The sequence below is a fragment of the Glandiceps talaboti genome, chromosome 4, assembly GCF_964340395.1.
Source record: "Glandiceps talaboti chromosome 4, keGlaTala1.1, whole genome shotgun sequence".
In the NCBI taxonomy this organism is placed as follows: Eukaryota; Metazoa; Hemichordata; class Enteropneusta; family Spengelidae; genus Glandiceps; species Glandiceps talaboti.
In genome coordinates, this window is record NC_135552.1 from 957547 (window position 1) to 982978 (window position 25432).

The window sequence follows — 25432 nt, forward strand, 5'->3', positions numbered from 1 at the left end:
ACCACCTATAAAATACTGCATGGTCTATCACCGCCTTACTTATTGGACAGTATCAGTGAGAAGCAATCTGACAAATATTTACTGTTTGAACCCAAGTACAGACTTAATATCTTTGGTGGCTGTGCTTTTTCATGTGCTGTACCATGTCTTTGGAACAAATTGCCACTGGAGCTTTGACAGACACCCACAGTCAATGCCTTCAGGGAGAACCTTAAAACATACCGTACTTGTTCACGAGAGTTTTCAATATTTAACTGTACATGTACAGTGCCTCTGAACTCTACTTCGTCTTGGATACAGGTGCTCTATAAATTTTATGATTGATTGATTGATTGATTTTGACTTTTAGTTGTTTACACACACACATCCACACACACACAGACAGACATCCACACACACAGACAGACACTTTGCCATGCCTATAGAGCACTACAGAATCAGTTCAGTTGTGCTAAAAATCTCTTCCACAGTAACATTAACAATTATGATATTTATACTCACCACATAGTAGGATAAGACACCAGTTTCAGGTTCTAATAAAAACCATCGGTGTTGCCACCCTTTCATTACATTGGTATATTTATTCAGCTGTCCCTCCAAAGGTGTTCTGTGAATAAATGATACTACATTTTACTACTTCACAGGGACCGTCAAACAACAGTGTTTCCATTTGTGTCAAATTTTGCATATTGTAATATGTACATTTATGCATAAAAATAGCACCAATGGCATTGTAGTATCGATCAAGAATAAATGAATATCTTGATGTATACCGACTTAACAGTTCTCCTCAGCGACACAAAATTTATATCACAAAATTTTTACAACTGTGTCTTTGTCAAATTGAAAGTTCACACTGTCATTCATACTTCATGTCATGGAACTTAGTTTGTGCATTGTGGTATTGTACCAGAGTGTACAGTTCGGTCCGACACCAAGAACTGCCTGAACAGAGATTCATCCGGAGTTTGTTCTTGGAGCCCACATTTCAAGAGAGTGATTACCATAGAAAATTGAAAGTCCAGAAAGTTGAAATCAAACCACTTGCATATAAATGTTTTCTTGTAACATTTTGGAAGTGCAAACTATGTACTTGTACATTTTGTATATGGCATCTGGTATACTGGGTACTCATGGTGAATGGGTTGTTGTGTGTACACGCACGCACGCACACACGCACACACGCGCACACACACACACACACACACACACACACACACACACACACACACACACACACACACACACACACACACACACATGCAGACATTTCTCCATGCCTATAGCCCTACCAAACCTACATCATACATGTACATGTAGTTCAGTTGTGCTACAAACTGACTGTCAGCTTCATTGTTGTCATTTCTGACACAATATAGTACACTTACCACTCAACATTTGTTCCTCACATATGACCGAAAACGTTTTGGATTTTCAACTATAGAATGTTCTGTCTTGTCACAAAATTCAATATATTTAGACCTTTGTAGGTTTTTAGCTCCTTAAAGGCCCGTATTTCAATCCCGGGTCACCGCATTAGGGACTACTCCACCCAGTACACAGCGTCTTATCTGAGCGGATTAACACTCACGTCACCGTGTCCACATATCAATGACAACGATCAAACATTTACTAATCCTGTTATGACAGACACTGTTTCTGCCTGAACCAAAATCATTTATAGTAACAACGGACATCGGAATCATTTCACTGCGTTGCTAGTCGTTGTGATACTCGAACTGTATTATGTACAGGCTCGCAACGAAACGGCCATATACACATTGAGCTTGAAAGTTCGGCCGACACAGTATACAGCGACTGTGCACTGAGTGTGCGTATTATACCATAGACAATGGATGGCAGTTGTCTACTGCATATAACACTTTTGACTCGACAGAGGTGGTAATTTTGTTTCATTGTAATGTGTCATAATTATGTAACACATATAGTTTTATAAATAAAAGAATGAATTTCACGAAAAAGAACCTTTTGTATGTTTGTTCAAAGATCGGAATACAAATGTACCCCGGGGAGACAGCTGTGTTGACGTATCACACAACAATGCACTAGCGATGGCAAAGGAACTGTCTGAAGTAAATCGCTGTTTTGTTTATCGTTCATTGCAATGTCCCGAAAGGGTTGAACGGGCCAATTTTATAACTTTACCACTGTACAGTGAATCAAAATATGGAGCTTGGACGACAGCGTATGAATATAACGGGGTGTGCTGTACGCCGGGGATGTACGTACGTGGCAGGGTGGAGCCGAAGACAATACAATTGCACTTACAGCTACACGACTTTTGCAATTGAAACTCATGATCCAAAAAATCTGTTTCGGCACCATTTTGAATAGTATTCTGCCTTCTTTCCTTGTATATTTTTGTCCAGACGCGTTACATTATTTTCTGTTGATGCAGCATGTACTATGTGTATCATAACACGGAAAGTCGGGTTGACGTCATGCTCAGTTTAGATTGAGATGATCGACATACTGCCACTTCCAACGACATGGTGAAAAAGAATGCTTTGTTAAATGTAATCAATTCAAAATAATACGCAGATAATGGGCGGAAAAAACCCAAAAATTTACTTCTTTAAAAAAAATTTTTTACAGGTTCGTTATTATTTCGGGGGAGTTTGAATTTATTGTGTGATTTGGCACGCTCGGTATGTGTAACAGGGTGTACCGATTTTCAGCCTTCAATGCAAATGCCAAAACCACGTAAAATAGGATGTCATTATTTCCGGGTTTACACATGAGGTAAAAGAAGGGTTTCGATTCCACCAAAAAGTATTACAAGAGAAATCGGCTAAAATATGGGCAATAATGTCATGTGTTTATAAAAAAGATCGCTTGCTAAGAAAACACTTGAGCTATAGATCAACCCGGTACCCGACTACGTGGGCGTAAGCTCGGTCTAACCGAACGGCTGAAAAGCCACAAACCAAACGGCCCTTTTCAGGGCCACCACATCCTCCAAAAAGAGTGTACCTTACCTAAACTACACGTTCATGTTTTGCGTATGTCGGTGTTGTCATTTGTTAGCAATTTTATTCGAATTTGAGATCAAAACACCTTTCTAATTGGTTTTCTACTGTATGTAAATGGTACTCCCATTACCAAAAAATAAAACCCAAACAGAAAGACAATCACACACACACACACACACACACACACACACACACACAACAAACAAACACAAAATAGTCACATTTCTACCACTGTATATTTTTGCCTTGTCGCCGGACCGTACTTCTGATTTGATCATTACCGTTATGTTATTATGGTAGGTAGAGGTAAATAATCTAGCGAATTGATTATCGAGATACTACCAACCCCCCCAGGGAGTTACGCAAACGTTTACACAGTATTTGAGTGACAGCTGTTTGGACGCTTCTAACCTAACATTTCGCCACATACCACATGACAACATACATCAAATTTCGCTCCCGGATCATCATAATTTACAAAACAATTCACACAGGCACCTCTTCTACATATTTATAATTCATTTTGGGATACATTTAGAGTAAATGCTCGGGAAATAGCCGTGATTTTGACAGTTTTCTTGGAGCACCCAGGCGATGTTAGGCGTACGAGAGGCTTTGCATAAATGAGCGTCCCTACTGTAATCCTCCTTTTATAGTCGATACGGGCCTTTAAGTTGTTATGACAATCGACCGCATTCCTCACACTGTTTATGACCACCGGTATGTTTGTACTTCTTCTGGGTGCATTCTTTTTCTTTCACTACAACTATACATTGTAAGTTCATTATCATACCAATCAGGAAAAGAATGTTTTTTCACCCTGATGACAGGCACACACTCTTTAATTAAACATTGTACGATGTCAGAGAAATAACTAATCGACTCATCAAGTGAGTCAAATGAGTTCAGTAAATCCCAAGAAACTGGTGTAATAGGCACAAATCTGGTTTCTTGAAACTGAAAACTGTTCGATCACATTTTATACCATTTCACTTTTTGATCGGATGTCATCACTTAATCACTGTATTCAATGTTAATTTCTTCAACATTACTTAGAAAATGTAGATTAGAACTAAAGCCACAACATTATACATGTGTCGCTTAGTAGGTAAAATCTGGAATTGGTTCAGGTCATAGAGTGAGAAAAACAGCTGTGAATGCATCTGCCTTCTTTCCTTTTGAATAATCAATTTCTGCTTGTTTGGGTTTGTTTCTCCCAGACCAGGTGATATTAACACAAATGTGGTATACCATGTAATAGCGATAAAAGGGTTAAGCTCCAGGTACATGTACCTAGATTTTTGTATAACTAATAGTGACAACTGAGGTAAAAGTTGACAGCTGTAGGAAGATGATGGAGAATCAACCAAACCCATAAGCTCCACTCAGTTGTAACTGATAGTGGAGTTTAAAACTTACCTTAGAAGGTTGTCCTCTTCTGAATCAAATTCCTGCAAAAAATAGAAAGAGAAACATGCATTACATGTATTTTGTATGCTACATTGTACAATGTATGAAATCTCATCTATCAGTTTCAGGGAGCTGTGTTGGGTGTACACATACATGTACATGTGTGACAAAAAATAGATTTAAAAGACACATAACACAAAGTGGTGAAAATACAAAAACAATTACCAATTAAAGCTGTAAGCAGCATTTGCGGGGCCCAAGCGGTTTGCCCAGCAGGCAATGATGTGCTGCATGGAGGTTGGTGTAGTCTTCTTTCTACATGCCAAATTGTAAGGTTATCTATACACTGGTTTTAGAGCAGAACATTTTTAAAATGATTTGAAGTAAAATGCAATATGGCCCCACTGGATTTCTTAAATCAATGATTGCCGTGAAACCACACATTGAAATTTTTTCTCATTTACAAACTTTAAATTAGTCTATTGATTCTATTTGCCAAAATGCAAGTCAATCAGTGCAGTGCTTTTGTAGAAGTTGGCATTTTGAAATTTTCATAAAATACAACACGCTGTCATAGCAGTCAACCCATTCGCAAACTTGAAAGACATCACTTAGATGATGCTATACACAAAAGATCACATCAAGTTGACCACTTGTTCTGGAGAAGAAGATTTTTAAAGGAAAAATGAAATTTTTTCGAAAATCCAATATGGTGGCCAAAGTCACATGACTGCTCGTGATTTTATTACAAACTTTAAAGCAATCAAGTAGTTGATTCTATTTGCCAAAAAGCAAGTCAATCAGTGCAGTGCTTTTGGAGAAGTCAATTGTCAAGTTTCGTAAAATCCAATATGGCCACTATAGAGGTCAACTGATTGCAACACTTTTCTCAAACTTGAAAGACATCACTTAGATGATGCTATACACAAAAGTTCACACCAAGTGGACTGCTCATTCTGGAGAAGATTTTTAAAGGAAAAATGCTATTTTTTCGAAAATCCACATGTCGGCCAATGTCACGTGACAGCATGTTATTTTATTGACAAAATTAAAAGGGCAAGGACATGCATAGTACTACCAAAGTTTCAGCCAACTGCACCCCTATGTTTTGATAAGAAATCACTTTAAGATTTTCATGAAATCTAATATGGTGGCCAGGTCACGTCACCAGCCTGAAATTCCTGGGACAGGTGCATGAGTACTTATGGTCCCCAAGAAGCCTACCAAGTTTGAAAGGATTACGGGCAACCATTTTCCAGTTCTAGCTCAACAAAAAAATGGCAGAAGAAGAAGAAAAAAGAAGAAAACCCTAACAATACCAATAGGGGCCCACAGCCATACACAATGGCATTGTAGCACAACCGTATAGTTTTTTACATGTCTACCCACATGCTGATCCATGCTGCACATCTATAAGTGTTCAATTTCATTTGCTGAATGATTATTTCCTACATGTATCCAGCCCTGTTATTATCTTTGCAATGTACGCCATCATTTGGCTGTTGCTGTGGGCATGGTCATGTTGCTAGACATCCTTGCATACATTTTTTGAATGTTCGTTCACTTCTCTTTGAATCCATGATGTTGTCTTTGCAGCGTACATGTATGCAATCTGTGGTTGTCGGTGCCAAAGTGGTTAAACCACTTGCCTCTTACCACTGCGGGTGGGGTTTGCACCCATTCAGGGTTTGATAAAATTTACCACGCTGCAAGTAAGAAGGTTGTCATTCAGTTTGACTTTACCAAACAATGCAGGTTTTCCCCTGGTACTCCGGTTTCCTCGTGCATTAACACTGAAACCATGAGGGATGGTCCTCACTGTACTTCTTGGGAGACCCGTGTTTATATATGTAAAGAACTACATGTATACAGTATAACATTACTATTTGGCTGTTGCTATGGGCATGGTCACAACTAATAGAGATATTTGCATACATTTTTTGAATGTTTACTCACTTGCCTACCAGATGATGTTGTCATTTTAACAGAATATACTGCCATTGCTGTTGGTAAGGGCGTGGTCATGATTGCTAGGGCCAATTGTGTCAAAATGTTTTGAACAAAATGTGCAGAATAACACTTCTAAAAACATCTCACCAAATTCCAGTCTCAGTGACCAAGTACTTTTTTAAATATAAATTTTTTACCAAAATTCACATTTGTACACCTTATTTGCATATCACTGATGAGATCATCATATGCTTAATATTTCTTAATTTATACAATCCCAAATGTATCCCCATTCAGGAGTGAACAAATCCACTGGTCCGAAGTCCGGGACCAGTGATTTTTGGGGGCAGACCATACAAATTTGACCTTGCCGTCGGACCAGTACCTTAAACTGTAAAAAATAGGTACAGCAACAACTGAATGTGAACAAACAAGAAATACGATCACGATGGAACTAAGACTGCACGCCTTGCATGACCTTTCGATGGATCATGAAGTATAATCAGGTGACTTCTGATGTCAAACCAGCAATATGCGCTATAGAGGTACTAGGTATAGTGTATTGTTCAAGTGAATACGAAATTGATGTTAGAATGGGGGGGGGGGGGGGAGACGTGAACTTTGACAGTTGAATGGCTGGTGGTACGTGAATACATCATAGTAGTGGCCTTACATTGTAGTTTATTTCACTGAATCAACAACAATGTGAAATGATAGACAGGAAATATCATTACTAATAGGGACATACTGAGGGACACAACAATTAGGAAGACAAGAATAATAATTTCATTGTATAATAATTCAAATGTATCAAATGAAACATTTTATTTGCTATCATTCTGTCAGCATTGATTGTATTATTGTTTTTATTCATAAAGGAGCTTCAAATGATTTATATTAGAACCCCTTTCATGAAATGAAGTCATCCAAATGAAGCACAAACTTCGTGTTATCCCACAAAAGTCCAGGACAAAAGTTACAAAGTAATGTCCACTGGGCAAGTGAATAACAAAGCTTTCATCATTTTTGCCAACCTCAGTTACTTCCATGATAGCAATCATTGAGTGTCATCTTGGTTTTTCCAATAATTTACAAGGGTTGACGATACCAGTCCTCCTGCATTGCTTTCTGCAATATGCTGGTCTCCACATGTACAGTTGACTTCGAACCTCAGATGTGTGCACATGTGTGTTGATGCTTGGGTTTGAAGTTTCAAACAAATGTAAACATACTCTGAATAGGTCGCCAGTGTAATGAATGAAGAACTGGGGTAATATGCTCGACTTTTTTCCTTCTAATGACAAGTTTTGCTGCTGAATTCTGAATAATTTGGAGCTTACGAATTTGTTGAAGTGTTAGACACATAACACAAATGCACTCCAAATCTGAGCGTTTATGCTGCTTATTATCATTTACTTTGCAATAGATAAAACATTACAAGATCAAAAATATACATCACCTGTTTCATTTTCTCCTTGCATGTAATTTAGGTGTAACTAAAAATAATGTGCTAAGACCAACCCTAGAGAGAAATGGTATGCACCAAGGCATTTCCCACCATATCTTATCTTTTACCATCTGTAAACATAGGAGTCACTGTCCACACTACCTCTCAAATAAACGACTATTTCCCAAGTAGATTTGCTGTGTGGCAACCCATCTTGTAAATAATTTAGACCCATCTGAAACGTGAATGGCTGTAAAGTTTTAAATGGACAACACGGACAATGGTCAATCTTTTGAGCTATGGATTTATAGGAAAACAACTGACCAGCATGACACAAAATGAACAGTCTGATTCAGGGTTACAGATAGTCTACAAAGTATCTTTTTTAGCACTGTGATATGATATTTGCCAAAGCCTCAATAACTGGCGAATTTGATTTTATCTCCACACCGTCACACGGACTCCCTCTAGTCAGGCAATGTATGTGTTCCTGGTTTTTTTCCAAAGCTTCGACGACTGGTGAATTTGATTTTATCTCAACACAGTCACGGACTCCCTCTAGTCAGGCAATGTATGTGTTGGTAGTTTTTTTTCGTGAGATTTTATAGGATCAACTTTGAAGTGGTCAGTTTCTTTGTACAGTTGTGATGGTTTGTTTGCAAGTGTCTGGATTTTCCCAGGGATTTTCCAGACAAGTTTGACAAAACGCAGTACAACTTTTGTCGTCATACTGCAATCATGACTAAAACTGTTTGCCAATGTTCTTGTCACATACTTCTGTCAAATTTCTGATCCTTCGTGAAATCCAAGTGAAGTCGCCATTCAATGTTTTTTGTTTCGTCGATGCCTCAAAAATAACCGTTACAAATATAATAGAATTGTCAATTGACTGAAACCAAGCATGTCAACTTTATATTTATTATTATAAATTGGGTATTGTTCAACTAAAAGTGGTGTACGTCTGAATATATAGATTCATAGGCAAGATTTAATGTTTCACATTAGCGGGACCAAGGACCACTAATTCTTCCAGCAGGACCATTGGATATTTGAAGGCATTGGTCGGGGACCACCAGTTCACAAAATGATTTGTTCACCCCTGCCATTACATTTCAGCCAAATCTGCTCGGTAATTTTTGGAATTAAATATTTTTGACCAACAAGTCATTGAAAATGACATAGTCCTCGCTATGATTGGGTTTTAAGGAACTGGCAGTTTATGTTGTCATTTTCAAACCTGGTTAATGTTGTTTGGCCTCATATGGTTCTTTTTTATATCACTACTCTGTTCAAGCATGTCTCAGTTATGGCTTTGGACATGGAAAATTCACCAACAAAATGGCTTGCAGACGGAACCCAATCCATAAGTCCCCGCCGGACGAAGACTAAAAAGACACGTCTAGCCCCAATTTGCATATTATTGATGGAATCATCATGTCGAGAACATATCTTAACACCCCACTGTACAAGATTTTAACCACAACGCTCTCTGATTTGTACTGTTGGACATCAGCTCCTTGAAGTGAGACAAAATCTCACCTGTGTACAGGATTTTGTAAGAATATTTTTGCCATTTTCAAAATGTAGAATTGACACTGATGAGTTTCTGAATATATATTTTGATTGGTTCTGGTATCAATGATTTATTGTAGAAGGAGTAGCAATTTTAGAAATTCGTCAACAGATTTTCTTGAAAGACATGCAAAATATTTTCCACAAAACTAAGGAAAATATATGCACCTGTTAATGTGTTTGCCAAAGATATAGATTTATTTGAATAGGTATGACAAAAGAAATTTACATACTAAAACTCATCATACACAGTCTACCCAAGTTATTGATACTTTGACATTGAAAAGTGTTTTATTTACAGTACATGTTTCATTTACTTTTTAGCACATTTCATGCAAAATTTAGAACTTTATTTTTGATTCCCAAACATACTTTTGTTACATATTAATTAAACGTAATTACTAGGCTTAAAATGTTGACAAATATGGGTTATTGAAGAAGTTATAAAATAAGGAACTTCCAAGCATACCAATCAGAGAGAGTTGTGGGTAAGATATTGCACAGTGCACCCCTAAGAATGTTCCCGTCAAATTTCAGACCAATCTACCAAGCAGTTGTTGAGTTTAAGTTTTTTGACCAAAAAATATAATTTTTTTACCCAAATCACATACATGTGATGAAATCATTTTGCTTTGACTTCCCAACTACACACCAAAAGTAATGTCCCCACCAAATATCTATAGCTAAGCACATCATTGTAAACCACAGCCTCTTTTACGACACCTTCCTGAGAGGCCATTGTTCCATTCACATACAATTTACGTAGTTCAGTTCCAACTTGCCCCAGCTGATAATCGAAGGAAACGTAACCCTTGAAGATGTTTACTGAGAAATAGGTACATACATGTATTTACATAAATCATCGTTCACAGTTTGTTAATACAAGAATATTTTCTCGTGAAAGAGTTCATAAAATCTTCTTTGCCTGTCACAAAAAACATTAGCAACGATCGACTTAGATCGACTGCAATGTGATCAAAATAGAGTACAAAAGTAACATGATTGTACAGTACACCATTATGAAAATCACATAACCAATAATGTTTTAGCTGGAAATTTTGGTAAAAAATACTGCCAATGGCATTGTAGCACAACTGCACATTTTTTTTAAATGTTTATGCTAGTCCATGCTAACAATAGGTGTTCATTTGCTGAATGACTATCCAGCTGCCTATCCAACTATGTTGCTATCTTTGCGATAAAAGCATTCATTTTGCTGTTGCTATGGGTGTGGTCATGTTGTTAGATATATTTGCATACATTTTTAAATGTTTATTCATTTGTCTATTAATCCTCGTTATCTTCGCAATATATGTGATCATTTGGCTGTTGCTATGGGCGTGATCTTGTTGCTAGGCATATTTGCATATTTTCAATGCTTATTCAATTGTCTATAAATCCCTGTTGTTATCTTCCCAATATGTGTGATCATTTGGCTGTTGCTGTGGGCGTGGTCTTGTTCCTAGGCACATTTGCATTCATTTTTTAATGATATCCATTTGTCTTTCTATTCCTGTTATCTTTGCAATATACATGATTATTTGGCTGTTGCTATGGGCGTGGTCTTGTTGCTAGGAAAATTTACATACATTTTTTGAATGTTTTGTCAATTGTTTATTAATCCCTGTTATTTTGAAATACACAGCCATTTGCTGTTGCTATGGGCGTGGTCATGGTTGCTAGGGTATTTGCATACATTTTTTGAATGTTCACTCACTTCCCTACAATGTAATGTTGTTATTTGACCAAAATATACTGCCATTTGGTTGTTGCTAAGGGCGTGGTCATGGTTACTAGGGCCAATTTTGTCAAAATGTTTTGAAGAAAATCTGCAGAAAAACACTTTCAGAAACATCTCACCAAGTTTCAGACTCATTGACCAAGTACTTTTTGAGATATAACTTTTTGACCAAAAATGAAAACTTTTACACCTAATTTGCATATCACTCATTGAATCATTGTATGCTTGATATTTCTTCGTCCATACATCCCTAGATGCATTCTCATTAAATTTCAGCCCAATCTGCTCACTGGTTTTGGAATTATAGATTTTCAACCAAACAGACACATTTTTTGCCCTAATGTGCATATCACTGATGGGACTATCATGTCATGAACAATTCTTAGTAAAAACACCCTGAAGAATGTTCCACCCAAACTTCAACCCAATCTGCCCAGTAGTTTTTGAATTAAGTTTTTTGACCAAAAATCACATTTTTTGACACAAATCACAAACCAGTGGTAAGATCATTTTGATTTGAACAATTTCCCAACTAGACACCCAAGGTAATGGACCCACCAAATACCATGGCAATCAGTTCAGCGTTTTTTTGACTTTAAGTTGTTTACACACACATCCACACAGACAGACAGACAGACAGACAGACAGACGGACGCCGGGCGATCCCTTTAGCACTACTGAACCACAGTTCAGTTGTGCTAAAAATTTAGTTATATTATTGGGCATCATTTATTAAAGTCGATATTTGATCATTTCATTCAGAAATTGTAGTTAACTTACATTTCTTTTCCATACTTGTGCGAGATCGTCATTTTCACTTGGCAACTTGTAAACAAAGTTGCCTTCTATTTTTCACGATGTAAATGTTATGTGAATTTAAAAGTGCATCAGCCAAGTAAAAATAACAGATTTACACTGAATGCCTTCCGTAAGGGTAATATTGAGTTTTTTGTTCCTACACATACATGTAATAATGCAACAATTTTGGTTACAGTAGGCTACTACATGTAGTACATGATATACCCCTGAATTGGCAAAAAGGTGTGCCAAACTATACTGAAAGGACTTTGTGATATCAATCTATGTATGTAGTGGAACAGGTGTAATCGCTTTTGAAATGAAACTATTCAAATTTATAGGGATACACATACATACATTGTATATGTACATTTACCCATGCATACAGAACAAATGTATGGATTGCTTATTGGTATCATTTGAACATAATGAATTTTAGCTATACTTTGTATGTGATTTTTGAAGTCCCAGTGAAAGTTAGTTTAATAGTTATCGAAAAAGTTTTCAAATGTCTGCTACCTATTCTCAGTACAGGTAAGCTTGACTCGACTTCACTCCACCTGAAGGAAGTAGCAATTTCCTACATACCTGGGATATATCTGTACACTCATTTCCACGGCAAATATATAAACAAAATCCAAACCGTCATAACATCGCCAGTACGTTTTTGGTTTCTCAAAATATAGAAATCAGATCTGGACAGAACCCTATCGATATATATTTTGATATACGTACATTTCAATACAAGCAACTGGAATACCTTGAATGGTCTAGAACAAAGCCAATCAATGTCGGAAATTGGGGGAAAATTTGACCCAATTAAACCACTTTAGTACACTGCCCAACATTGCAACACAGTAACAACATTTATTTACCTCATTTGCATTGTTGTGATAATATGTTAATACAAATAAATACATGCGTTCTGGCAGCATTTGCTGCATAATTATCCAGTTGCCTATCCAGTCCTGTTGTTACATGTGTGTATCCCTGCAATATACACGATCATTTGGCTCTTGTTATGGGCGTGGTCATGTTGCTAGGCATATTTTCATTTTGGTTGCATTTTTTTATTGTTTGTTCATTTGTCTATGAATACCTGATGTTATCTTTGTGATATACATCACACACACACACACACACACACACACACACACACACACACACACAGGAGGTACATGTAGAAACTGGGTTTTCTAGTACATGTACATGTAGGTTTAACAAACATCAAATTTTGGTGGGTCAAAATAATTACTGAGTACATGTACATGTATCAGTGATATGTCAAATTAGAGGGCACACCACCATACATGTATATGAACAATGTGAACAACCTGATACAGTAAATTTTGTGATTAACAAAGACATTGTGGAGGGTGTTATAAGTGCATCATAGCATACATTACTGCCATGCAATGCATTTAATTCCTTTTTTAATATGTACATATACATGTATTGTATACAATAATGAAATCATGAAGTGAAACCACTGGGCAAGGTTCTTATGGTCAGCACAAGGGGAGTCAATGAAATCATTCATTTTTTTTTTTATTTCAAAGCATACTTTCACACAGCAGGCACAGCTGTAAGTTATTGTTTGGACAGAACAAATTATCACCATGCTGAAATAAAAATCTTGGAGGGAAAATTAAAATGACCTGATTATGATGATAATGGTTACAAGGATGAAAAATGCATGTACATGTAAAGTGATGAGGCTGTAGATAGAAATGCATACCGATCTGATGTATAAATCAAGGGGAATGTATCCCATCGGTGTCTGGAAATGGAAAAAAAAAAACAGAGAAAAAGCACAGTGAATATCATTTTTCAGTGTCGAATGACAAGAGACTTGTGGAGAACACACATGTGTACATTATACACATGTACTTTCATAATCTTTGTACATACATGTACATGTATTGCATGCTGAACACCACTACTATATTTCTTTATCAAGGAATACATTCAAACTTTGTCGCATTTTGATAAATTTGCATTCTGTCTAACTTGTCCAACTTCAAAGCTTCTTTGAATTTCTTAAACTTCAACTATTAATCTTTACCTCATTCATGAACTTCATGCTATCATAGAGTGAGATTCAAGGATAAATCTACGCTTTCTGCCTAATATATAATTGTATGGGTTTTATTACAAGCTTACCAACACCCTCCAAGATTTCAGAGCTCTTGGCAATTCCTTCATTTTTGGGAGGGGGGGGGGGGGGGGGGGGGGGAGACGACTAAGAGTTCATTTCGTTTTGCGCGTGTCAAAATCGTAATAAGGATTTTTAATTGTTACTAAAATGGAATCAAAAGAAGCAATGCTATTTTTCTTGTCTTTAAGAAATAACCATCAGAAACTGTGCCAATACATGTACACGGAGAGAGATGCATGTTGTTGACCAGGGAGCAAATGTACAATAAATGAACGACAAAAACAACCACTTAAAAGCTATGAAAATTTGATTTTATTATTCATCGACACCTAAACAGACGTATGTTGGATTGTCACAACTATAAATGATGGTACTTGACGAACACAAACATCAACCAATTTCTTGTGACTTGGATAAGCCCACAGCCCAAGCAATGTGTTATACACTTATTGTAGACATTACATTTTGTAGTTGTACCTGCAACTCTCGGTTTTAAAACATAGCTTTGAGGACTACCCGATGCCATATTCTAGATGGGTTCGCTGTGTACATTGTAGATGCAATGAGATTCATCGTACACAAATATAAATAACACTGCACTCTACTACATACCTACATTTGTAACAGCATGTGATCATGTCAACAAAAGTTAACATAGTGGGTATGCAATGAGCTGATCTTTCAATCGTAGTGGCAACTTTTATAGGACCTTCACGTTAATTGATTTGAATAGACTACATGTACATTTTGTATGTGGAGAAGACATTACCAAAATCCACCTATGCCAAGACTCTCAGTTAGGCCATGTTGGGTATGACGTGAACTAATACAAATGTACATTTGTAAATCCGGAAATTATGGATGAGCTGTCGAACATTTGACATGACCTCTAAACTTGGACTAAAGTCTCGTAGATAGCATGGTGTATTGCGAACATTTATTTCGGCACTCCCAACAAGTTGATCAATCAACTGATATTCATTCAATCCTTCTATTAGCGTGAAAATCAAAAATTTGACCGTCTAAAATAATTATTCAGCAATACATTGTAGTTTAGTAATTCCACTTTGTACATGTTTTCACATGATAGTTGAAACATACATGTATGAAAGCCACCGTCAACGTGTTCATCACTTTCATGGTGCGGCCATCAAAATCAACATGTATAAATTATGGAAATTGTGCAAATAATAAAATAGCACAAATGGTGTTGTAGGACAACTGTACAGTTTCACAAATGTTTATCTACATGGTAGCCATGCTACATGTACATGTAGGTATAGGTTGTCTGAATGATTATCCAGTTGCTTATCCAACCCTGTTGTTATCACTGCAATATACATGATCATTTGGCTTTTGCTATGGGCATGGTCATGTTGCTAGACATACATGTACACATGTATTTGCACACATTTTTTGAATGTTTATTCATTTGTCTATGAATCCCTCATGTTACTTTTGCAATAGACACAATCATTTGGCTGTTGCTATGGGCGTGGTCTTGTTGCTAGGTATATTTGCATATATTTTTAAAATATTTATTCATTTGTCTATTATTAATCCCACCAAATTTCAGACCAATCTGAAAAATACATTTGTACTTTTGGAGTTGAAGGTTTTTTAACCAAAAATGACATTTTTTGACCCATACATGTATTGCATACATGTACCAGTGATGTGATCATTTTGCTTTGAACAATTTCCCAACTAGACCCCAAAAGTAATCTCCCCACCAAATACCAAGGCAATCGGTCTGGATATTTTTAGTTAAGTCATCCACACACACACAAACAAACACACATACACACATGCAGACGGACAGACAGACACCACATCATGCCAATCAGTTCAGTTGTGCTAAAAATAGTCTGGATACAAAGCACCAATGTGGTCTCTAAACCACCAATGCGGTCTCATGGCAGTGTTTGCGCTGCTGATCGTCGGATGGTTAAATGGCGAAATGATTTATTAACTGGCCACTCAGACTTGCACTACTTTAGCCAAACTGGCGACTCTAAATTTTGAATCACACCGTTCCTCAATGAGTCCTCAATGAGTAACTAACTACATGTAGCGAATGTGTTGAAATTATTCACTGCTTAGGAGTTCGCCATAATTTACATACTCCGTTAATACTCAACTGTTTACAAAGACAAAGTGTGTACTGACCACAGCTGATGCTATACATTGATATCTGCATGTCATACGGTAATGTGTAAATTATATGCCACACATGATGCTGTACTTTCAACTAGCATCCTTCAACGTTGTCAACAAAGTATAACAGCCTCATATACCTTTTAATAAAGTGGTGACGTTGTGTCCGATCATTAGTTTTCTGTTCAATTTTACTCTGAAAACACTTTTAGTTAGTAGTTTGACATCATACATTGCACAACAATGAAAACATGGCGGGTGGTTACATGTACGTCACAAATTAAGAGATTTAGACAAGGGTTACAATACAGAACAGTTTTACTCTACAGTTACACCAGGTTATACAAATATAAAGGCAACATATTTTGTACTTTTGCTAATAGATAGTCCACACATATCAACTCAAATAGTTCATAATTTTAACATAATGATGATCTACAAATGTAAAAAGGCCACAAAATGCATCCATTTAAATGCTAAAATCTTCTGCTTCCACCAATAATTTTATTGTAGGACATGACAGATATAAACAAAGTCATAAGGGGAGAACCATTTTATTGGGAGGGGCAGGAGGATTTTGAGAAAAAAAAATTGTCGGCAGGTGAAGGAGGAAAACAAATAATTTGATCCCATAATAGCTTGAGAAAAAAAATTGTTCACACAGACAGAAAGTAAAGAAAAAAATTTCTTGTGAAGTGCTGAAATCAGCTAAATTTGGGCAGTAATAATAAGGGGACTCCGAACATCATCAATATTAAATACAGTAAGTGTATGACATTGCATTTACCATATAACAACAGGGTTGTTAATTCAAGTTTGCCAATAAGTGGAAGCATTTTCCAAAGCTGGTTAAAGCTTGACTATTTTGTTAAATTGGTATTATAAATTGGTTTAAAGGTCAGTTAGTTAAGTGACCGGTTTGTCTTGAGGTTATTGACCCTGGTATTAGGGTAGGTTAGCAGAGAAGACATTAGCGATACGTCCCCTGGTCGATACCTAGTTGACCCTTATTTTAAGACGTTACGGACCGGCTGTTGGAGTCCTTCAGGCTTCATCAGTCACACTTATGTCTAACAAGATTTGCATTTGTTTGGCTTTAAATTTAATATTGTTCATCAAGCAGAGACGCTAGTATAAACTGTATTTCAATCACATTATGATCAGCAAGGCTATTTTCAGCCTTGCTTTTAGAGGCAGAGGACTTCAGTTTAGTTGTGACAAGTATGTCTTTAAGATTTTTGTTTCGTTCTTGTCTGTGCTATGATTGGTTTGGTTGGGTAGAGTTGGTTCAAGGTTACATTATTTTCTAGCAGTTCCCAATGTTTTGTTAATGCATCTTTTAGTTTAGACGCTTTGATGGTGGAACTATATATGTTGTTTTAAAGACTAGAGGAATCTCTAGAGTTGGTGTTCGATTTTGGAGATAAGTCTCCCTATTCTCATAACGGACCTTACATGTAACAAGTGAATCACTTCTGATTTGTTATATCCTCTTTGTGTCAATTTGTTTATGAAGAATTTCAACTTGTTTTGGAAATCTTTTTCATTACTGCATGTTCATACCTCATTGTTTCGCCTTTAATAAAAAATCTTTGAAGACCAAATTTGGGTGACATGATTGTCTGTGGAGGTACTGAAAAGTCAGTTGGTTTTTGTAGTCTGGATGACCAGAGTCATGATGGGTGAATGGTTAGCGTGACCGGCTTGGAATCTACAGGTTGCAGGTTCGAGCCCTGTTGCTGCCAGCTGTTTGTTTCTGAGTGGCTAAAGTCCTTGGGCAAGATTTGAACCACGACTGTGCCTCAGTCAACCCAGCTGTATAACTGAGGACCTGGTAGGATGTAGGTTGCAATGTGAAGGCTTTAATCCTATGCGCTTAAATGGTTGCAATGGATTGTAATTTGTATGCTCCCCGGGGAGTTGAGGAAGACTAAAGGGCCGTTGTGCCGTTCTGATCCGAGCCAGGGGTAATAATTGTAAAGCGCTTTGAGCACGGAGTGGGAAAGCGCTATATAAGAACCCAACATTATTTATTATTATGTGATTTCTATAAGGTTCACACATTGTATAAATCGTTACGATCGATACTGTATAGGAACTAGACTAGTATGGTGTGATTCTTGATATCCAACCTTTTGGTTGTTTGAACCTATGACCTTTGTAAATCACCAAATCAAGGCATATTAACACTTCCGTTTCTGAGCTGACCAAAGAAATGGGTGCATTTCATTTATCTTTTCACTTTATTGAATTCAGTTTGTGTGCCATGGAATAGCATGAATATGACATCTCTGAAACATGTCCAAAGTGATATTTTATCCATGTATGTTTAAATAATGCGACACTCAAGTTTGTGGAATGCGATGTCCGCTATCTCTGGAGAAGCTGGTGAGCCCATACTACAACCACATGTTACTTTGTAGACATCTACAAACAGAGGCTACTAGAAGAAAACCACCGTTTGTATTTTCTCTTGGATTTTTTTATAATTTATCAAAGTGTTTAAATGTGTTTCGTGTGTTTGTCTTGAAAATGTTCTACTATCCATATCGGGAGATTATTCTCAAGACTTTATTTGTTGAAACTAATAGTTCAGTGGTTTGGCAGTTCTCTTTTTGGAGGATGTGGTGGCCTTGAAAAGGGCCGATAGTAATAAAGGGATGGGAATTCCTAACACTATCAATATTAAACAAGTATATGACATTGGGTTTACCATATAACCAACAGTGGGTTGTTAGATCAAGTTTGAAAATAAGTGGAAGCATTTTTCCAAGGTTGGTTCAAACTTGATTATTTTGTTTGGGAATAAGAAATTTGTTTAAAGGTCACTTAGCCAAGTGAGCAGTTAGCTCCTCATAGATTTTTTACCAGCTATCTATCTTAAATAGAAGCATGGATTGTTAACTACTACTTATTGCTACTTACACAGAACAAGTTAGCTGTGAACCAGTGACATGTACATGTAGGTATACATTATGTAGTTATGAACTGCACATTACACCAGATTTAAACTGAATCAGTGAATGCCTCCCGTAAGGGAATCACTAATTATGCAAATAACTCATTAAACTAAAAAAACTATGGTAACAGGCTTTGTTTTTTGGACAAGCATGCTTTCTTAGGTTAATGTATGTAAGAGTGTATGACACTGCTTAATGCAGTCTTAAGATATAGCCTAATTACCGAAAATCATTAATTATGCAAATTATTCATTAACACTGTAAGGTACATCAAATAACTTTATAGGACATACACAATTTGTTATGGTTTATGTATGTACTGAATTGTATTGAAATTGAAGCATGCAGTCGTAAGATATAGCCTAATTTCCAAGAATCATTAATTATGCAAATTATTCCTTAACACTGAAAGGTACACCAACAAGCTTTACAGGACATATGCGATTGTTATGTTGAACGTGTGTACTGAATTACATTGTATATTGGAATTGAAGTATGTATTCTTAAGATATAGCCTAATTACCAAAAATTATTAATTATGCAAATTATTCATTAACACTGTATGGTGCGTCAACAAACTTGATGGACATATGTGTTTTCTTATGGTTAACGTATGTACTAAATTGTGTTGAATTTCAAGTATGTATTCTTAAGATATAGCCTAATTACCAAAAATAATTAATTATGCAAATTATTCATTAACGCTGTAAGATACATCAACGAATTTTATAGGACAAATGTATGTTGTTGTGTTTAACGAATATACTAAATTATATTGAAATTGAAGTATGCTGTCTTAAGATAATGCGTAATTAGTTGATTTCATTAATATGCAAATTTCTCTAATTAAACATTAACAGATCTGGCTCAAAACCTAATCAGGTCTAGCTATTACCCTAAAGATTATAATTATATCCTTAATTTCATTACAATTGAGCCAGCCGATTTTTAGAAAATGATGACACAGACACACAGACAGACAGACAGACAGACAGACAGACACACACACACACACAGACACAGACAGACATTCTTCTTTTAATACCTCCCGTACCCTTACGGGAGGTAAAAATTGGTAACTGAGAAGAAAAAAAAATTGCATTGCTTCTGCATATGGAAAAAATAATTTGATGCAGGACTGACAATAGAAAAAAAAATTTGCTGTCACAGTGATGGGGAAAAAAATTTGCTGCCATACCCACTTCCTCCTGCCCCCCACCCCCCAAAATCAAATGTTTCTCCCCTGAAAGGCTGGAGTCAACCCACATCCACCTGCTGTTGTTTTGTATCAGTTATCTTTACCTACATGTAAATGTCTGAGTTATAGTCAGTTTTGAATTTGAGGATTATTGTTACACGCCGGATAAAAGCACCAAATTTGGCATGAATGTTCCTTAGGACCTACTAACTGATTTTAGAAGGGGGGCCCTCTTGAATATTTACAAAAAATTGCATAAATTGGTAAAATTAGAAATGGCCACAACCCCCTTGAGAAATCCCATGTTTCTCGGAAATAAGGCACCAAAAATGAGCAAATACGACAATCACGTTCTTTGGAACCTACTTTTGATTTTTATCTCGGAGTCAGGTTGAATATTTGCATACATTTGCATAAATCACTGATTTTCAAAATGACCAGAATCAACCTGGAACAATTCTATGATACAGAGAAATAACCTACTTAAAGAAATCAAATTTGGAATGGGTGTTCCATAGGACCTAATCACAGATTTAGCCTTAGCCCTTTCACCACGAGTACCCCTGGCCCATATATGGGGACGCTCTAAGGCGCCCACCAGTACCCCATATATGGGGACGGCAAAGTTCATTCACCAATGGTTTGCCTATCTCACCGTTATGCCGTTTAACGGCAGCTATTGCTGCAAAACTTGCTGCCATAACTAGTTCCACACATGCGTATTAGCTATGTTTTGCTTGTCTGCCAATTTGAACACATGGAAGTGAACGGTTTAGAAATAGGACCGAAATGACGAGCGATCGCAATTTTTGTGTGCGTTTTTCGCTGACAAAATCGAATTTCAACATGGCGGAAGTAACCAACGGCTCTCATAACATCTCCTACGATGTCAATTTGTCAATCGTCCAAAGAAATTTCCACTGAATTTTACCAGAAATACATCGTTGAATACATGTAGTTGGTCGTGGGAACGGTACAAGCATCAGAAGTACCGCTAAGTTCGTGTTATCTCCCAACGGGGAATTTACGAGTGTCATAGTGAAAGTCGGCAAAATGCGTAACTTGTTGACCCGTAGTCTGCGCCTATACTATCGTCTTGGGACCAATTTTTATCAATGTAAAGAATAATTTGTTCATATTTCTTTGTGGTAATGTTCAATAATGAATAATACTCATACAGGTTCAATTTATACTGGTCAATGGTGGGTAGATTACGCACGATCTGACGATTTTCCGATCGGATTTTTAGCGTGCGTTTTTTTAGGAAAAATTCAAATTTCAACATAGCCGCAGCCAAAATCGTCTCCCCTAACATCGTTTACGATGTAAATAACGGTTCTGTTCTTGAAAAATTCTGTTAAATTTCGACTTGGATGGCATTTTTGACTACAAGTAGGTGGCTGTATGAACTCAGTGTACTCTATGTAACCATCACGTTACAGCGACATACGTTCAAAATGCCAGCTGCATATTTCCATGATCGGTGTGCATGTCGGCAAATACCACCACCTTGCCCATCCAAATCTTGGCGCCGATACTACCGACTTATGGGTATTTTTTACCGATTTAGAGAATAAATTTGGTGATAATTTTTTGCTGTCTTGTCAAATACTGAATTATATTTACAGAAGCTCACATTTCAGATGGTCTTGAGGCGATGACTTTAGATATTTTAGTACACTTTCAATGCCGGTGGGGATGGACTGCAGCGTCATAAATGGATTATTTAGCCGTTAATTATTTTAATTCAAATTTAATACGACTGAAAATATCATTTTCTGCCAAATTTTCGCCAATTTTGACCATTGAACCAGTGTACAGAAGTTTTGTAGGAACATAAATGTTGGCATTTGAATTTTGTTTGTGACATAAATATTTTGTTTATTTGTGATGTCAATAAATAAACAACCTGTGTTTGTTTTATTAATATTTTATTACTTTAATCCATATTTCAGTTGTGTGTGTGATCATAGTTGACTATGAATTTGCATCTATGATGTAGAAAATTTATTTTCCATTCAAATGATTTAAAAAATAGGCAACTCTGAGTATTTTTATATCAGTTTGATTACATACCACTCACTCTCACATTATGTTAGTGAGGGGGCTGGTGGAGCACAAACAATCCCATGAGGCCAATGGTGGTGAAAGAGTTAAAGCCCAAGGTCCAACCAGGCCATGTGCCCACGCTACGGAAGTAGGTTTGCGCATGTGCAACCGAATACGTTTGTTTATCTGGGAGGAGCATTTGGTAAATCCGTCCCAGGTAGTTTATCAACATATTAGTGGCTGTTCACACATATTGGTTACATGTACATGTATTTCTTGCCTAATCCGAAGAGTCCCTTGTTATATTTTTTTTTTCAAGTCTAGTGGCAGTGTTTCTGCTACGTTTTTTTCCGGGGCATACGTACGGCCAGACACCCAGTCTGAATGAAACACGTATTTCTATAAACTTATACATACAAATTATAACCCGAAAAATTATATTTTGAGGGACCTGTTCTAACACAATCCAAACACTATTACACAGTGACAATTTGTATCATTGAAATTGTAAACGGAAAATCTCAGGTACGAACAAACTTACTTACTTGTATCATTTGTACAAGGTACTAGATTACAGTTGCACACGTACACACTAGCGTCTGCATTTGGTCGATCGTTACGACACCAAAATCGTTAGATAGATGAGAATTTTTTTTTACAGATTACATGTAGGTCGTGTTTTGACAACATAATCGTGAAAACTTCAAAATTAACTTCACAAGTATCGCACAGGTCAGAGCGGACTAAGCTTTACACTTCCATACTTACTGTACACTAGGTAGCTAGCTACATGTATATGCAAATATTCTAAAAAGCTTCCAGGATGAAATCAGTAAATAAATCTCAAGCATGATTCATGCCATTCATGCTGAAATATATGATTTTTCATGGCTGATGGTGGCCTTTTTAATTTTTCCTGATGTATGCAAATTTATGCAAATATTCAAGAGGGCTCCCAACCTAAAATCAATAAGTAGGTCCTTAGGAACACTTATGCCAAATTTGGTGCTTTTATCCGGCATGTAACAATAAAGTTGCTAAGCCACCTGACTATTATGGCTTTGGACATGAAAACTGCGCCAACACAATCGCTCCCAGGCAGCCACATCAGATTGTATCACAACGAAAATGGATATGCACATGTATGTCACAGAACACTGTCCTAATACCAACTTTGAATGAGATCTGTTCAAGCATGTATGAGTTATGGCTTTGGACATCGAAAATTCGCAAACAAAATGGCTGCCACGCAGCCATATTCGATCGTATCACGACAACAATGAATATGGACACAGTGTTCTCCACGAGGGGTTTTTGAGGGGCGCACCGGCCCTCTGTTTTCATGAACCGCCCCTTTGTTTGCGTTTATCCGAATCACCGCCCCTTTGTTTTGACGTGAACATCTTCAAGAGATTCTATTCAATGCTGTTAATGATAATGAAGGAAGTGAACAGCGACACTGCGTCTATCATCGTTTATGAACTTATTTATCACCTTGATTATAACAATGGTAGCCGAAACAAAAACAGTAAATGTAGTACCGTCGTAAAGTAGAAGATGGTACGTTGGTAGTTTCTATGGCCGGGTATATCAAGCCGGTAATTTCCAAGCCATCCTGTATACGTAATACACAGTATGCATACGATGTACAATGTCACAGCAATTTTCGCACTGTATCGATAAATACGAATAAAAACCTAAAACTTATACATTTTCTTTAGAAATAACTACTCCAGCACGGTTCTATGGTAAAATTAATGTCCTAAATGATCAAGTTTGGATGTGAATCACGATCATAGTACCACGAGGTAGCTCCGATGTGGCAGCCATGTTTGTTACTGTACATTTCCACTGAACATATTCGGTTATTCTTAGCCCAAATTCGCCACATTAAAAATGTACGTATTTCCGGCAAATTTTGATGAAAATTTTTAGAGAAATAAAGGGAATTGAATTGTTTTCAATTAATTTTTATGAATGACATGCACATTTACAAGGTGAAACCAACAACTCAAAACAATACATGTACATCAACAATGCCATGTGTTGTGTGTGTAAAACATGCTTGCCAACATTACTGTAACATCGTCTGTGTAAAGTCTGTCAACCTCCTTCCTGAAATTTTTACATTGTGAATTATGTTAAAGGTTTGGAAATTGGTGATCTCAACACATTTCAGTGCATTTTAGTTTGCTGAATGAATAAAATAGGAGTTTTTGATTTCGGAGACTTTTTTCAGTTCCTAATATTATGATCTGGAAATATGCTAATGATATGCAAATAAATATGCAAATTAGGGCACCCCTTTATTTTTCAAAATTGTGGAGAACCCTGGGACATGTATATCATATAGCACTGTCCTAATAATAGCAACTTTGAATGAGATCTGTTCACACATGTCTGAGTTATGGCTTTGGACAGGGAAAATTCGCAAACAAAATGGCTGCTAGGCGGCCATATTGGATCGTATCATGAAACAAATTGACGTGCATAATATGTATGCCATTGTATGTTGCCCCTGTACCAAGTTTTAAAAAATCGGTCCAGGCATCTCCAAGAATCAGCTCTGGATGGACGGACGAACGGACGGAACCAATCCATAAGTCCCCATCCCGGACTTCGTCAGGCGAGGACTAGTAAAAAGGATACATGTACATGTATGCACAGATCAAAAGGATACAATTTAATGATAAATGGCTAAAAGGTTTGAAATGCAAGTAAATCTGTGGCAACCGTGGCCCATAGGCTAAAACCTACCAAGAGAAACTAAATAAATACTGGAGAAAGCTTCTTCATGATGTTGTGGGCTGCATATAAAGTGGGGCCACATTCTGTTACTAACTACATTTGTACATGTACATGTAGACCTGATTGGATGTGCCATTCAACTGCACTCTGAGAAAATTTGTGCCGTAAGAATTGATACAGTCAAGGAGATAAAATATTTCAGTGTATTAATTATGCCTGTACAACTACAGAGCTTAGATTCAACCAATGTT

The 25432-nt window shown here is 36.8% G+C and overlaps 1 protein-coding gene across 2 annotated transcripts in view; it reads right to left on the reverse strand.

The window, feature by feature from the left end:
* The window catches only part of LOC144434653 (oxysterol-binding protein-related protein 11-like), a 161504-nt gene that overhangs the window by 135088 nt on the left and 984 nt on the right, over positions 1–25432 (reverse strand). Inside the window, exons 2-4 of one of the 2 annotated variants that reach the window (XM_078123157.1) lie at positions 13650–13691; positions 4413–4444; positions 502–607 (exon numbers count right to left, since the gene is read on the reverse strand). In XM_078123157.1, the coding sequence (XP_077979283.1) occupies positions 502–607; positions 4413–4444; positions 13650–13691 (180 nt within the window). The remainder of the gene's footprint in view (positions 1–501; positions 608–4412; positions 4445–13649; positions 13692–25432) is intronic. The other variant, XM_078123158.1, reaches the window with a different exon arrangement.